A 17385-nucleotide genomic window follows, 5' to 3' on the forward strand; every position below is an offset into this window, starting at 1 on the left:
TTATTTTCACCAAGATCTGAGGGAGCTTTTGTAATATAAACCGTCTCTCTGACTGATTATAATCCTTCTGAAGATATATTTTTACCACCAGTTTGTCCCTTTTGGAACATTTCTCCAAAATGGCTCCTACCTCCATACATTGATCTGTTAGGTGGAGCATTTCTGACACATCTCAGTCTCCATGTGATAATAGTAAATCACTGTCTAAGTAGGTATAGAGGCTTGTCACTTCTCTGTTGCAGGTTAGTCCCTTACGCACCTGCATAGGGAGTGTCGGCTTGGTAGAATTCCTTTCTGGTGAGATGGGTTCCTCAGCATACCAGATGAATTCCTCCTACAGATACTTCTACGCTATCTAATCCTGACCATCCCCAGTCTTGCCTTGAAACTCTTTAAGTACCCATTAACTTGGTCTGACCTTAACGCACTCTCATGCCTTTAATCCATTTCGTAAGACCATAGTCGTCTCCTTAATTATATTGATATTATAGTGATCACACACAAGCCCCTAAGAATTTTCACAGGTCTTTGTAAAGTGCCAAGCCCAGTTGCAATAATAGACTCTTAGTGTCATGGTCAGGTTTTGTTGCTTCCTTCTCTCATTCTAGTCTGAAAAGAAACAGAATGCCCTTCCTGTTGAAGGTAGATATTTCCCTGTCTGTCACACACAAGAGTCAACCTCTAGCCAAACGCTGTCTATCCCCAACTAAGTAAAATTAGTTAAGGGTACAATATGTTGAAACGTAAGCCACAGCAGTTCAGTTCCGCTAAAAAGAGAACTTGAAAAAAAATAACAGGAATATAAAAATAAGCCCCCTTATTCAACCAGGATGACCTCCCCAGAGCAGATAAAATACTCATTGGAGAATGGTACATTCCTCTTACTGAAAATGTAAGACATTTGGAGTGATACAGGCCTGGAAATGAGAGCATGTAGAACATGGAGTTTTCCAGATGAAACCTATGTTGTCAGAAATTAGCTACCTGTAAACTTCAGTGTCTTTCTTATGGTAGCTGATTTAGCATATATACAATTTTTGTGTGTGTTTTCTTCGTCACTTTTAGATTTCTAACCATGTCTCTATCCTTTCCCATGGACATATGCATATTGCAAACATTAACAGATTTTACAAGAAAATGAGCCAGAGATCAATGAACTCTCCTGAGCCATTCGTGATGGCGTAGTAAACACCACCTCACTGACACTCTTGCTAACACATGCCCCTCTCAAAAGCCTGAGGAAGCATATATTTTGCATCATGTTCTGATGGTCAGACTCAGAGCCTCTTACTGCAAATGGAGAAGTGAGTTTGAGTGAAGGACACTTCTCTGTAAATGCATTGCCAGCAGTCCCCTCCTAAAGTAAACTGAGTGCTGTTAACTAAGGTAGCTCAGCTGATCTGATGCAACACTAGGAGAGAAGTGGTATCTCAGGGATTCAGAACAAATCATTTAGAGCGTTTTAGATTAAAACCAACTCTTTGAATTTTCAACCAGTATAGAGAGAGTATGGAGACAAATGCAGCAAGCACATGATTACAAGAGGTAAGTAGCACTTAACAAACTTGCTGCTGAATTCTGTACTAGCTTGAAATTTTCAATTGGTCTTCAAGTATAGCAGCATGTAAAGCAAATTCAGTAATCCATCCTTGGGTTGACAAAGTTATAGATCACTGTAGTGAAATCCACATCCAAAAAATAAAGTCCTACCTTCTAGTGAAACACAGGTGAAGAAAAAGTTCTCTTGACATCTGCTGCCTACTGAAGTGCCAGTCTCGAGAGAGGATCCAGCAAGACTCCCCAACTTGAGCCCCTCTCTTTCATGTGATGGGCAGACTTTCCCAGTCAAGGGAGAAGAAACAACCTTTACCAATTCTTCTGATTTGTTTCTATCCACTTACTTCAGTCTTGTGTGGATTGGGTCTCGGCCAGCACATCCTCATTGTGAGCCCCAGTGTGTGAAGTACTGGTAAATCACTAAGGGGTGATATCAGGTCACCTGAGATTAAAATATAGCGCTGGTTGTCACCTGGATTTGTTTTTCTGAATAGTTACCTTTTTCTCCCCTCCCCACTTCTGATTTAAGCAAGATGATCAGGAGGATATTAGCCCTAGCCTTACAGAGCAGCAATGGGGTAAAAAGCTTCCTGAACCCTTGTCTTGGAGAAGTGATGAGGAGGATGAAGACAGTGACTTTGGAGAAGAACAGAGGGATTGCTACCTGAAGGTACTGTATATAAAGCTAACAGTCAGGCCTATTATGTTAAAGTTTAAGTAAATCTTAGTTTACAAGTTCAGTTGGGGAAAATAATAAGGTTTCTTTTTCTGATCATTCCCAGCATTAAAGTCTGCAATAGTCTGCTACAATCAGTAAATCGTTCTTTCTCTCTCTTCACACCCTCCCCCCCTCCAAAAAAAAAAAAAAAAAAAGAAGACCAGCTCTGTGAGGGAACTTCAGATAGCCTGCTGGCAAAGTCTACATAACTGGGGTGGAGTGGCCATTATGGTGAAAACTACTACAGGCTTTAGTATCCTACAGGGTTCTAAAGTTTGTACTGTATTACTAATAACACAGTGTACCAAAGGTGGGCATATACTGCTCATGCATATTTTTCTGACTCAAATGTGGTGTACTGTTTCTTATGTGTACAGTGTTTTATATTTGTGCATGTGTGTACGTTTTTAATTTGTGACCAAGACATGTCAGAAGATATGATTTCTTGATTCAAAAAGCTACTACGTAGTCCCCTTCTGTGGTCAGCCTATAGTTTCCTTGCTAGAAATTCAGTTATATTGTTTCTTCTTGGAAAGCAAATTGTGAGTTTTGTTGCTGGTTTGTTTGGTTTCTTTGTTTTTATAGTGGTGACACTTGTTTTGGGTTTTTTTGAATATTCATTTGGAAACTGCTCATCTCTGTGAAGGAATGAACTGTGATTGTGCTATTTATTGCAAAGCAACATGACCTTTTAAAGTGGTGAAAACAGATGCTTGACTAGTTTTTCCCCAGGACATTAACAGTGTAAGTGTGATTTCTGGAGCAGTTTTTCATACATCAGACCACTTTTGGCTTTGCTATAATAATGCACTGTTGTAATTTGTGCCCCTCCTCCTGTTCTCCTGAGTGATTGTCCATATCCAGTGTTTTGGCTTTTACTGTGTAGCTGGCCATCTTTCTTCTTCAAGCTTCATTCACTTTCATTCCTGCTGCCTTAACTTAGGTGAACCAATCCCAAGAACACCAGCAGTACATCACCTTCCTGCAAAGGTTACTGGGACCTTTACTCGAAGCCTACAGCTCAGCTGCTATCTTTATGCACAACTTCAGTGGACCTGTGTCAGAAACAGAATACCTTCATAAGTTACACAAGTACCTAATAACCAGGACAGAGAAGAGTGTTGCAGTGTATGGTACGTCATGCAGCTTGGCTCTGGATAAAACAGAGCCAATATTTCAGTTATTGATGTATAACTCTGATTCTTCCTAGTGTCTTCCAGTGTCTTATATTTGACCTGAAATGCGTGTGTTTTTTTCCCCCCCTCCTCGCAGCTGAGAGTGCCACCTATTGTCTTGTGAAAAATGCAGTGAAGGTCTTTAAAGATATTGGGGTAAGTGTTTTGCAATCAAAGCTTTCTCCTCTTCAGTTGAAACTGTTGGGGCCCTTTTAACGTGAGTGACTCAAAGGCAAACTTTGGGTAGTGCATGAATGCTGTGCAATATCAGCCTTTGCTAATGTTTTTCAAGCAAATGCTTCTGCATATATCTTCCTCTTGTGCTTTATAAGTGTGTACCTGTCTTTGAAGTTTACGGCTGCAGAGGAAGTGTAACCTTGCACTTCTGCTTTTGCATTTCCTACTGCTAAGAGAAATTGACCAGTATGGCAGGATGCCAGCCACTTTTTCTTTTTATAGGTTGAGTACTTCTGTATTGGACTCTGATGCTACCACTCATCAGTGTGCTCCAGGGGAAGGAGGGAAGGCTAGCTGTCTATTTGTATGTCTATTTACTGACCTACATAGCACGATAGTAATTAAGCACTTCCCCATAGTATTAAAAACATACAGAAATATTAGTCATCAGATTTTGGCTCATTATTTTCCATCACTTTCCAAGGCCTCCAGCAGTTTTTGCCTGCACTAACAACCATAAAATTAACATTCCATCCAAATCCTGAACGCACAGAAAGATGCTGGCAGGTGCTGACCATCTCCAGGACCGTCACAGTGACCGAGAGAGCTCTTCTGCCATTCCTGTATGCCAAACAGTCATAGCAGCAGTGTCCCAGTGAACCTGAAATGCAAGGAGATACCATGGAGATAGATATGCTGCTCCCTGACGTAGCTGGATGGAGCTGGGCTTCCATACTGTCACTAGCACCTTGACTGTTTTGGTTTTTTTTTTTTTTATTGCACCTCTCAATTTTTCTTAAAGCTGGATGACGTTAAGATCATACTGAATATTGCCTCTTTTATGTCGAAAGGTACAAAGCAAAGACTGTTTCTGGATAGGGGTTACTGAATGCCTTTCAGTTCTTTGGCCATGACTTCCTAAGTACTAAGCTGACTATTAGAATGAAGGCAAATTTCTGCAGTTTGTTAAATGCACTTTGGGATGCTGCCTTATGAATGCATTTATCAAATACAGCATATTTATTCTAATATACCGTGCTGCTAGGGTAGTGGAACTAGCTGACATCTGTTACTTGCATCTGCTCGTAATAATTAATTCTGATTCTTGTTTTTGAAACTAAACATTGCACGGTTTGAGTTTTCTTTTCTTGAATCACATTGTTTCCTCTTACTATTTGTCTGATTATCATACACAGCATACTTTTTCATGTAGTTTTTCATACATATGATGTATGCAGATGGATACAAGTAGTCCTGTTGTGTTAACTAAAAGCTGACCATTTGTCATTTTCTGTTGAATCATCTCATCATTTTGAATGCTTCTGTTTTCATTAACAAATGTTAATGTTTCTACGCTAAAGAATAAGCTTGTAAAGAATCTCCCCCAAAAAGATTGGTCTTTTCAGACCTCTCTTCTAAATTACAGCTTGTATCTCTGGAATAATCACTCTTTCCTCCTCCATGCTACTTAAAATCCCAACAATACCTTGATTCTTAAGATATCTAAAAGATTCTTAAGATTTCTGTCATCCATGATGGTGCTAGAAAGAAAGAAAGAAAAAAATCTTTACAATTGGTTCTAGTAAGCAGTCTTTTGTTCTTTATCACATGCATGAAATCACAGCAAACAGAATTCTCTTCAGGGTTTGTATGGAATAATATCCTTATGGTGTACTAGAGTGAAGAAGGGATTTTAGAGATGACTAACTCTAGCCTTTTGTCTCCCACCTGTTATAATTTTCAACGACCGCATGATTTCAATGCTTGAATGTTTATGCTAGGCCCAGGGTCTTAATTAGAATAGATCATAAACTGCTGTACGTTATTCATTACAAATAAGTAACTCTGCTTGAAATTGTTAATGAAGAGGCATGTCTTCATCCTTCCCTTTAGGTTTTCAAGGAGACAAAACAAAAGAAAGAGACTTTTTTGGAACTGAGCAGTACTTTCCTACCTCACCGCAACCGGCAAAAACTACTGGAATTCATCCTGAGTTTCATTGTACTATAGACCACGTTTAGTACCTTTTGCCAGGGAGATGAAACCAGGTTCTGAGATTTGGTTCAAAACATGAGGGCATTTGCTAGTCCTTCAGAGTATAAGGTGCCCTTGTTTGTTTGGTAAGGTCTTATCTGACTTGAACCACTGGAAGACAGTGCCTTCTTATGTATGCATTTGTGGATTTCTGATGGTCCCAATGCTGTGATAATACAGTAATACAACAGGTAACACTTTGGATGCAAGCGATCAGTTGTGTTTGCAGCAAAAAAAATATTAAAACTAGAATTAAAATGAAAACTGACATTTTATCAGTTACATTTTACATAATTACTTTTAAAGACTAATGACTGTGACAGGTGCACAAATGCAGATATTAGTGATTTATAGCTAGCCCTGAGATCTTGAATTTAGAGGAAAAACACTGCTTGTGACAAAAAAGGTAACGTGAAGGCTGTTACTTCAGAAAATTTGTCATCTCATTCCTATCCGGTTTATTGTTTAAAATAAATGGTTTATAAAGATATGCATGGACAGTGCATACTTTATGGAAAAAGCCATAGTTTTTCATAATTGTTAGCATCTAGAATGAATGCCAAAATCTTAATGAGAATAACAATCAATTGAGTAGCAAACTAGTGCTATCGGGACTGCATAATGCAATGGTAAATTGCACTAAACGCTGTTGTCATGGTAGTATGTGATAGCACAGTTTTACTAGGGCTTGCTATCCCTTACCCCTAATAGAAATAGGGAATTAATTTGCCTAAAACATGAATGTATTCTAACCACTTACATTTTGTATCTAATAAAAAAGAGTTGTTTAGCTAATACAGTGACAGTCTTTTGTTTTAAACATATAATTTAAGGGTAGCTGGCAAACCAGAAGGTTTTTTCCCCCAGTGCTGTTACCTGTTGGTTGGCATTTTATTTTGTAAAGTTACTTTAATTTTGTCTCTGAAATTTTCCGCAATAACACTGCAATCTTGTAGAACTGAACTCTCTAATTCCTTTTAAACTGAAGAAAAGTATGTTCCCATTCTGTTTTTTCCTGCTGAGTTATAAAGTGAGCAGTTTTAAATTGCTTTGACCTCTGGAAATAGAAAAATGTCGTAATGTTTTATTTTTGGTTTTGTTCCAATTGGGAGTTTTAAATTAATATTGGGGGTTCTATCTTAACAAAAAAAAAAGGTGGGGGGCCCTGATTTTGCAACCTTATCCTTAGGATTGGCCCTTTGTGTCCATGTGGGGCCCCGGGGACTTCAGTTTGATTCCCCATGGGTGCAGGTCGGACTACAAGCCCTAATCCTGTAGTGCAGTCTCACTCAGCTGATACTAGCTGAAGCAATAAATCTATGGGAGGTGGAGCTGGTTTGTTGGTGAAATGTGTGTTCTTGTTTGGATTGCTTTTTTTTCACGTGAGAAATCAAACATCTCAATCAGTATAGTGTTTCACTTAACTCCTCCATCCTGTCCTTGCAGGTAAAACAAGCACTATGGTTACAAAATTTGTGATTTAATGTAATCGTTTGTAACAATGGGAAAAGCTCACTTGAATGACAGAGGCATTGCACAGTACTCCAGCATAGAACTGCTGCATGCGGTTTGAGTCTGCTTTAGGAGTAACTTGTTTTTACTGCACATTTTTAATAAAAAAGTTCTATACATCTACTGATTAAATGCTATTAATAGTGAAAATTTCAGAGTATGGTTTGTTAGTATTAGCGCTTCTTTTTTGTGACAGGAACTATTATGCATGTTTTCTGTCACTAAACAGTGCTTTAAAACATTTAAAAGAAGAAATTCTGAACCAGAGTTACATTGATTTAGAGATAAAAGCTGACCATAAAATTGCTTTTGTTTTTATGTACGTCTATTTTGTTTGTCAGGATAGTGGCTGAAATATACGCCATCCTAGGAAAGTTGACCAGCTGCTTAAAGTACAGGTTCATCTCACCCTAGTTAATATGCACTATTTGTTAACTAGATATAGTCTCTGCTTAGCAATTGTTAAGATTGCTGTTGGCTTCCATTTAAGGTCAAACAGACGAGGTGCTTATAAATAAATAACTTCTCACAGTTTACTGCACTTCAGTAAATCTGAAGTATATTCTATACTGAAGACTGTGTGCTAACTAAATGAAAAAAAAAAAGCAATATGAAGCAGTTGAAACTTGACTAATTTTAATGAAAATGTTCTGCTTAATTTAGATAGATATGGAGTGTAGGGACCAGCATGGTCACCAGAACGTAACTGCTAGGTGTCACAATTAAAGATGATTTCTGCATTAGATTATTAAAATTCTGGTTCGTATAAAGTGCTGAGTGCGTTAGATAACATGCCTGTGAATAAACATTAATACCTACAGTAAACAGAGGGGAAAATATGCTTTTAAAACCTGTAAAAAGCTGCAATTTGAAAACCTCAGCATATGTATTTGCTGACACAAGAAGTTTTTGCTTTCTGCAGCGTACATGTATACGTATGTCTATAGGCATGTGTAGTTAGGGCATGCAGTGGTTATGCTTTTCCCTGAATATAGTGCATAGATTAAAAACTTGACTGGTCATAACACTACAAAATTTTTACACTGGATTTGGGCCTCTAGAGTCTTTAAACTCTCAAGCCTCCTTGGCTGATGTATAGAATGGATTCAGAGTTCATCATTTTTTATCAATATAAATAAGCATTTGGACCTGAAATGGCACAATACTTTAAAGACTTACTCACGCAAATCACTTTACTCACATGATCATAGTTACTCAGGTGCTTAAGTCTTTGCAGGATTAGGGTCTATCAATAAAGTATAAACATGATAAGAAATCTTCCCACATAATGTCCTGTGAACTTTATTTGTTGGGTGTAGAGCTCCCCCCTGTCCACCCCCTTTTTTTTTTTTTTTCAGGAGCTGTATGTTTGTTAGCATATTGAATCCTACCAGTGTCTGCATATTAAGCCTACATCCCTTATCTTTGATAGTATGGGCATTATTCTAATATCTTTAGCTCAAAAGTGCATTTGAGCATTAACTAACTGCCTGCTCTGTAAAGGAGTGTCAGAATCATACCATTTAAAACTAAAATGATCTTGGAAGATGCTACTCAGTGTCGGTTCCGGGATCTTAGAGAGATTGGGTGAGGTAATTTCTTTTACTGGACCAAATTCTGTTGGTGTAGTGTAGACACTACAAATCATTGTCTTAATAAATATACTAGATTTATGGTTAATTACAACAACCCGTAACCCAATAACCCCCCCCTCTTTGTCTTATGACTAGAGGGGTGTTAACTGGCCACTTTACCTTGAATGATTAGAATATGTGCTAACTGCTTGTGCTAACCTGTCTGTTCAATCTTGTATTTAGCTGTGACACTGAGTACCTTTCCCAGACTGAAGAAGAGCTCTGTGTAGCTCGAAAGCGTCTCTCTCTCACCAACAGAAGTTGGTCCAATAAAAGATACTACCTCACCCACCTTGTTTCTCTTGTAAGATGCTGTAAAATATAGCTACGGTGTGTCTGTATTTGTGAGTCCTGCCTGTGGTACTTTGAAACTGCTAATGTTACATGTAACATTGTATCTGTCGTAAGAAGCACAGAGACATACTGTAGTTTTATTTTAATAAACGAATTAAAACGTTTTTTGTGCTAGTATGACACTGAACAACTTTTTGTAGATTTAAAAAAGCGGTAAAATAAACAATTCTCTATATAACTTCTTTCCCCACCAAATATTTTCTTAAGTTAAACATATGGAAGTCTGCTCTTGTAAGTATTGTGAGTTAATGGAAACGAACGTACTTAGCACTTTATTTGGATGGGGGACTGGGGAGATTCCGAATATAAATTACTAATCCTCATCCTGGGCACTGATTATTCCCTAACTGCCTACTGCAGGATTTCTTCCTCTGAAACAGCAGGTACTAGCAATCATCAGAATGGAGTACTAGGCTAGATAGACCAACGTCTGATCCAGTGTAGCCATTCCTTTATTTGTATGACGAGGAGAATAATGTAGGATGGTACAAGGAATTATGAGAAACCAATAAGAAAAGATATATTTAGGCTGAGAGCATCAAGAAAAATCTCTTCTTTGGATTAATTTTGCAAAGAAAATGGTGCAAGTCTTATCACTAGAGATATGTAAAACTAGGCTGGGCCAAAACACTGTGTTCTTTGGGAGCAACCCAACGCTGGCAGAGAGAGAGACTAAATGACCCTTTACGCAAATTCCATGAATAATCTGTATTATCAAATGTTGAGGCACTGTGTAATGGACCCAACAGCCATTCTGTTCCTCTTGCATGGGCCTTGCGGACTTCGGAGTTTTATGGTCAGCCTGTTTTCATCTGAGTGCTGGGCATACGCCTGCACATTTTGTCATACCCAGAAATAAGGCTAAGATTTTGTCATGGTTATTTTTAGTAAGTCAGGTTACGGGCAATAAACAAAAATTCATAGAAGCTGTGACCTGTCTGTGACCATTTTTTGCTGCTGCAGCTCCATGGTTTCTCCTACCACCATAATGTCTGGGAGCTGTGGGGTTCCCCCAGCCCCCATGAGGCTGTCACCCATTGCTGGAACCCTGAGGAGGTTGTCAACCGTCGCTGGAACCCTGCTGGGGCTCCGCTAGCTGCCAGCTCCAGACCCGCGGCCCCAAGGGCTGAAGCAGAAAATGTCATGGGGGGGGGGGGGTCTCTGAAAGTCACGGATTCCATAACCTCTGGGACCTAAATGTAGGCTTACCCACAAATAATCTCTGTTCAAACATCAGAGCCATCTGAGGTGTCTTCTGATATACAGGCAGCTCACCTTGGGTTTCTGCTGTAAATGTATTTACATCATAATATGTTGAAGGTAGCCATTTGCTCTGTAGGGATGGATGAAACAGCTTTAAAATAAGAATAAAATTTTTACCTAAAGCTAGTGGTTCAGATATAGTGGTTCTACTTTTTTTTTTTTTTTTGATTGGTTGGTCCATGACCCATAAAAGTCAATCGTCCCATAACCCACCATTTTCTACAAACGATTGTGGATTGTGCATTAGAACAAGAGACCTCAGGTGGGTTGGGGTTGGTGGTGGGACTCATGCTGGAGCAGAGGGAGAACAATTGATGGTTGGTTGCTGAATTGGATCATAGATGAGGGGGCCTCTTCTGTAGTGGGGGTGTTTACAGGAGCTGAATGGTTTCAGAGGCTGCAGAGTTGGCTACACATCCTCTTGAGTTTCTGCTGCATATCGTGTCCCAGAGCAGAGTGCTTCCATTTTGTCTCTTTCTCCCCTGTGCACAAAGGCTCTGTTTCACAGTTCTGTTGCTCCCTTTCGGAGGCTGTAAGTTCTGCTTGCTTGACCAAATCTGGCCACTACACTTCTTTACAGTTTGAGTCTGTTGCTTTCCCCTGCCACACTCCAAACTGGTCTGAGAGTATGTCTACATAGTAAAAGCTCTGCATGGGCTAGCTTACTCAAACTGGCTTTAATCCAGTGAATGCAGATAACAATAGCAGTGAAGACACAGCAGCAGGGGTCGTATAAGCTTGGTGTGGTCCCTGGATATGTATTCCACTTGGTAGCCTGCCCTCAAGTGCTCATGGTCCCATTTTTATTGCTATTGTTACCCATGTTAGCTGGATTCAAGCTAGCTTGGGGTAAGCTAGTCAAGGTAGACATACTTGTGTTTAGACTCACATTTCTGATCCTTCTGATCAGCCTTTTATATAGGAATAATTGCAAACTGTTTTACAAATTAATATTTTATGTTGTGTTTTATGGTAATACTGCCAGCACCCAGCCAATACATGAATAAGCCTGAGTAGGACTTTAAAGTAATATACCTACCTAGCAAATTTTTACCCAAAGGGTATTTCTTTCACTCTGAGTGCAAAACAATTGAACTTTTATCCACAACTGATTTTGTAAGAGGCCTCTAGCTACATTCACATGCAGGCAAGGTGCAAAAGCCTATTATTTGTGAACAATAGGCTTAGATAGGAAACTAAAATGCAATTATTGTTAATGGCTTGTGTAAAACATAATGTTTATCAGTGATAACCTTATATAGAGGCTATTTTCTGTTTAAATGTCTTGCATCTTCCCAATCTTTTAAAACCCAAGATGTTAGATTAAACCCTTTATCTCTGAATTAAGCAAAAATTCAGTTTTGCTTGTAATAAAATCTTGTCATGCTGATTTAAAAAGATCTTTTGATTTGAGTCCTGTGGTGTTCTCTTGTATACAAGACCTTGTTTCAGTAGCCCTTGGCTTTTAATACGTTAAAGATCCTATCTCACGCATTGACCTGGATGATACTTAGAGAGGACTTCAAATTGCTTTACAAACATTAATTAGGCCTCTCACTTGCTAGGCAAAGTACTATTCCTATTTCACGGATGGGGCAGCTCACCAGAAAAACATATGTAACTTGCCCAAGAAGAGAGAAATTTCTGTCTTGAGAAGAAGAATCCTCTCCCTTGCAAGAATTAGTGGGTGACATTCTGTGGCCTCTGTTATGCAGGCAGTTGGACTAGAGGGTCCGCTAAGTCCTTTCTGGTTTTAAATCCATCTGTGGTTTTTTTTCCTGAAAGCTACAGAAAGAAAAGCAGAGTGTAGATAATTATACAATGCATGATTTCAAGCAAATGCGAACGGTATAATTGCTACAAGTAGTTTGCATAAATAATTATAGCACTTATACCGTTAGCATATTTTTACCTGTAGGTCTAAATGCATTAAAAAGCAGTAGCATTTTGCAGATGGGGATACCTGCCAAGGTTAATGATAGCTAGCCCAGTGCCTTACCCTTCCATATGGTCTCCTATGTGACATAGGAGCGAAGAGCAATAACTCAGATGACCTTGCTACTTGGGTGTCAGATTCTGTAAGAGAAGTAGCTGAGTGTCCAGATATTTGATCACTTTCTTCATGTGTTTTCCATCACCTGGTACCCAGAGTGGGAATAGGAAGGTTATACAATTGGGCTGCAATGATAAGCCTGTGCGTGAGCAGTTTTAAGTACATGAAAGGGTTCACCTTTCTGCAAGGATGCTTGTTGGCTACATCCGGTAAAGCAATATACAGATGGATTTGTACGAGAGAGCCTAGAAGGGTTAGGCTGCTTTGTTTGGCTGTTTGTTCCAACGAGATCTGAACTGAACAGCCCTACCATATACTGAAGGGGGCCAACTGCTCAGTTACATTTCTGGCATAAATCATAGAATCATAAAATCTGTAGCATTGATTTCCATTCTATATTGTTTTTATAAGACAAGTTCTTTGCTATCCCATATTAAGATGGTTGATAGAGTAGTTTATTATTTGTACAGAGGTAGCACCTAGAGACCAGGGCTCCCTTATTCTCCAGGCATTGTACAAAACCATGACAAAGAGACAGCCCCTTACCCAAAGACCTTGCAATCTGTCTGTCCCTATACATAAAATATTTGTCAGTCTGCGATGTTTCCAAATTGCCAATGAGCTTTTTTTTAACGCAAGATGAACTTTTTTGCAAGTCTGCTGTTGCTTTCATGATTGTTTTGTCTCAAGACTTCAGCCTCTTTGTCTTTGCACAAAGGAGTGTGGCAGAAGGGAGAAAATAGGAGCATATTTGAGAATTTTAGCTACTTTCAGCCTGATAGTGTAATGCACGTGTGGATTTGTAAATTTAGATCTAATATAATTAAACTATGGTAAATAAGGAATATATTCTAACAGTGTAGACCTGATCCATAATGATTCAGTGTTGTTTATCATTCTTGTACCAATACAATATTCAGTAAAACAAATAAGTCAGGAAGGTTAAAACTCTCACTAGCTTTTTTTTTTTTTTTTTTTTTTGATGTAACAGTTCCACTGTTTCTTTTCTCCGTTCTCTTCCCATGCCAACTGAGAAGTTATTTTGCAATCTCTTAAGATTGCTCAAAAGCCATTCCTGGAACAAGATCATTTAAACAGGGGAGGACATTCATTTTTAAAAGATACCAAGTCTAGAATATCAGGATAAGATGAGATTGTTCAATAAGCTTTTTGTAGATGTTTCGCCAGAGAAGGGTGGTTTATGAAGGTTTGAGGGTTGCCTGGACATGTACTCCAAAATATTTGCTAGAAGTTGAATAGTCTGTCATGTCCTCTTTAGAAAAAACCTTTAGGCAGTCCCTTTTTTAGAATGAAGCCACAGAGGGGTACCAAAAAGCTGATGATTAAAACTATAAGGCGCAATGTATTCGTTACTTGGATCATCTGCATACAGTGATAAGTATTTTCCTATCTAATACTATTTATTTACCTATTAGCATAAATTCTTTGAGCCAGGCATTCAGCCATTCTATAGCAAGCATAAAGAATGAAAGAAAAGGAATGACCTCATGGCACCTGTGAAACTCCAGGGTTCCATTCCATCGATAAGAATTCTCGCTGCTGGAAGGTGAGTAACATCTCTCAATCCAGGCATAAATATAGGAAAAAAATCCCAGTTTCAGGACCTGAAAACAATATCACCCTCTTCCACACCACGTAAGACTTTTTATACTCCCAGGAACTTAATCATATTTAGCACTTTCCACCTGTAGAGAGCAGAATGCTTTAAGAGGTGGGGGAAATACCAGTAATGCCATTTGATTTATTAACAGCACCCAGAAGTCTTGTAGGTAATTTACAGATCATAAAAAGACAATGGGTGAGATTTTCATACCCAGTGAATGAGTGGATTTAGCTATGGAAATCTCATCAAAATTAGTGGGAGTTGTATGGCTAAATTCCGTAGCCAGCTTTGTCCCTGCTTTGAAGAATTTACAATCTATTAAAAGACAGGTAATAGACATTTTTCAGTGAATTATTAAATTCATCCTTTGAGGTGGAAGGGGTTGAACCTCTCTTAATTGTTCAGAAAAGAGGGAAGGATGAAAATGAAACAAAAATAGCTGTATTTATAAAGTGCAAGAATAAGGAGAGAAACCATTTCATGGCACAGCTGGAGATCGGGACATGACATTTAAAGGTGCACACATTTTCTCTGATGCATGTATGAAGTTTAAAGATATTTTTAAATGATCTTTGCTTCCTAATTTAGAAATAAACATAGTTTCAGCTGGCTTGTTAATGCGGTATATGCCCGGTGTAGCGGGTGTGAGTGCTTTGAAATGTTCTTCCTCCTATTCTTGGATTTGAGGCCTGGACTACACTAGCAGTTTACACTGTTATAGCTATGTCTCCACGGGTGTGAAAAATCCTCACCTCTGAGAGATGTATCAATGCTAATCTACCAGCTGGTGTAGATAGTGCCAGGTTGATGCAGATTCTTCCATCGACCTAGCTACTGCTTCTCGGGGAGATGGATTACCTATTCCAACGGGAGAACATCGCCTGTCCCAGTGCTGCTGCAGTGGTTCAACTGTGGCATTTAAGATATAGGTGTATCCTGAGTCTTAATCAGAGGAGTGCTAGTGTATATTGCACTAGTATCTAACCGTCAGGTCTTTGGAGGCAGGGACTGCCTTTGCATTTGTATCAGGGGGGTAGCTGTGTTAGTCTGTGTCCACAAAAACAACGAGGAGTCCGGTGGCACCTTAAAGACATTTATTTGGGCATAAGCTTTTGTGGGTAAAAAACCCACTTCTTCAGATACATGGAGTGAAAAGTACAGATACAGGCATAAAACATATATTGGCCCATGTAGAGAAGGGAGTTACCTCACAAGTGGAGAGCCAGTGTTGACAGGGCCAATTCAGTCAGGGTGGATGTGGTCCGCTCCCAATAACTGATGAGGAGGTGTCAATACCAAGAAAGGGAAAATTGCTTTTGTAGTGAGCCAGCCACTCCCAGTCCCTATTCAAGCCCAAATTAATGGTGTTAAATTTGCAAATGAATTGTAGCTCTGCAGTTTCTCTTTGAATTCTGTTTTTGAAGTTTTTTTGTTGAAGGATGGCTACTTTTAAATCTGTTATTGAATGTCCAGGGAGATTGAAGGGTTCTCCTACTGGCTTTTGTATGTTACCATTCCTGATGTCTGATTTGTGTCCATTTATTCTTTTACATAGACACTGTCTAGTTTGGCCAATATACATGGCAGAGGGGCATTGCTGGCACATATCATATTAGTGGATATGCAGGTGAATGAGCCCCTGATGGTGTGGCTGATGTGGTTGGGTCCTATGATGGATGTGTTCATAGTGGTTGTGTTTGTAGTGTGTTGGGTCTTGTGATGGTTGTGTTCGTAATGTGCTTAGAACAATGGGGCCCCAAGGCCAGATTTCTAAAGGTATTTAGGTAGTTAAAGGTGCAGATAGGTGGGATTTTCAAAATTACCTAGGGCACCTAACTCCCATTAGGAGTTAGGCATATTTAAAAGTCCAACCTGGCATCTGTCAGCATCTTTAGGCATCTAATTACCTTTGAAAATCTGGTCCATGGCTGGGGCTCACTGGTGCTGCTGCAATACAAATAGTATTCAGCAAAAAATTGTTAAGCGACAGTTGAGCCTCAACTGCATCAATTTTATTGGTGATTGACCCGTCTCTATTGTGCTTGTCAGGTTCAAATTAGTTTTTCTAACTAACAGGACCCACCTTATTCCCCTCAGATTCTCCTCATCCCTTTTCTAGTCACCCAAACAGAAGAAGAGTAGTGCTAGCCATACCCGAGCTAATTTTCCTGCCTTTGTGTGTGCAGGATTCAAATGGGAATGAGAAAGGGCTGCTAAGCCATTGGGTGTGAGTTTTTTCTTTCAGCTAAGCAGTTTGCTTGTGGTACTTTGTGGAAAGTTTGTGCAGCCTCATCTTCTGGATATATTAGTATGTGTTTCCCTAAATTTAGCTGATGCCTAATTAGGGTAGCAATGTCCTTGGGCACCTTCTGGAATCAGGCTTCCTATCTTAGCTCTGCAGGATGGGGAAGACCAATTAAACTACCAGTCAGAAGTCTTTAAAAGCCTTTTTAATGTTTATATTCCCTCTTAATTACAGTTAATCATCAGGAACTCTGCTGTTCTCATTCTGTCCTACCATTTATAGCCTCCAGTTCCCACAGCTAAATCTTCTCTTCCCTCTTGCCATAGGGTTAGTCCCTCAGCATTGTCACGATGATTTATCCAACTGCTCCTCATTTTCGTTACATACTTGTCTCTCTGTTGTAGCTCTTTGCTTTAGTTACCCAGCAATTTATCATTGCAATTTGGGGACCTAAACTCACTTCAAAATCCAGACACTGAGATTCGAGCTGGTTGATTTATTTTTTTTAAATCTAAATATTTTTCTGTCAACAATGCAGTTTCAGGGAAGTGGGTGAAATAACATTTTTATTTAATTTCTGGCAAATATTTTTGAAAGGAAAAGAACATTTTTGTTTCGGGTTTTAAAACTCCAAATTTCACGATTGAGGGTTTAGTCAGGTCTAAAGAGACTAAATTAATGGTTATTTTTAAAAACTAAACCAAAAAAAAAAAATTTCAATCTGAAGCGAATGTTTATTTCATTTTGAATTTTTCATTTAAAAAATCAGTATGTTCCATGAAAAATTCATACAAAATGATTTCATTCAAAATTATTTCCAAAAATAAAATTGGATTTTTTTGGATCAATTCTAAGTGAAATGGCATTCATACCCCAAGTATATGTTTTTCTTTTGTGGAAGGATCCAGACTAATCTAGTAATATTTTTTTTTCTGAATAAAATGTTAAGTTTTAAAATCTAACAAATGGATAGAGGAAAGGAGTCTGAAAACTACATCGGTGTTTATCAGACAGATAACAGTAAGTAATGCCGACTGCG

At 38.8% G+C, this 17385-nt stretch overlaps 1 protein-coding gene across 1 annotated transcript in view; it reads left to right on the top strand.

The window, feature by feature from the left end:
* Positions 1–6498, top strand: part of GPAM (glycerol-3-phosphate acyltransferase, mitochondrial) — a 39996-nt gene extending 33498 nt beyond the window's left edge. Inside the window, exons 18-21 of the mRNA XM_077823165.1 lie at positions 2087–2227; positions 3219–3408; positions 3548–3606; positions 5521–6498. Of these exons, the coding sequence (XP_077679291.1) occupies positions 2087–2227; positions 3219–3408; positions 3548–3606; positions 5521–5637 (507 nt within the window). The 3' untranslated portion in view covers positions 5638–6498. The remainder of the gene's footprint in view (positions 1–2086; positions 2228–3218; positions 3409–3547; positions 3607–5520) is intronic.
* The last annotated feature ends 10887 nt before the right edge of the window (positions 6499–17385 follow it).

Source organism: Eretmochelys imbricata, chromosome 7, assembly GCF_965152235.1.
Source record: "Eretmochelys imbricata isolate rEreImb1 chromosome 7, rEreImb1.hap1, whole genome shotgun sequence".
Classification (NCBI taxonomy): Eukaryota; Metazoa; Chordata; order Testudines; family Cheloniidae; genus Eretmochelys; species Eretmochelys imbricata.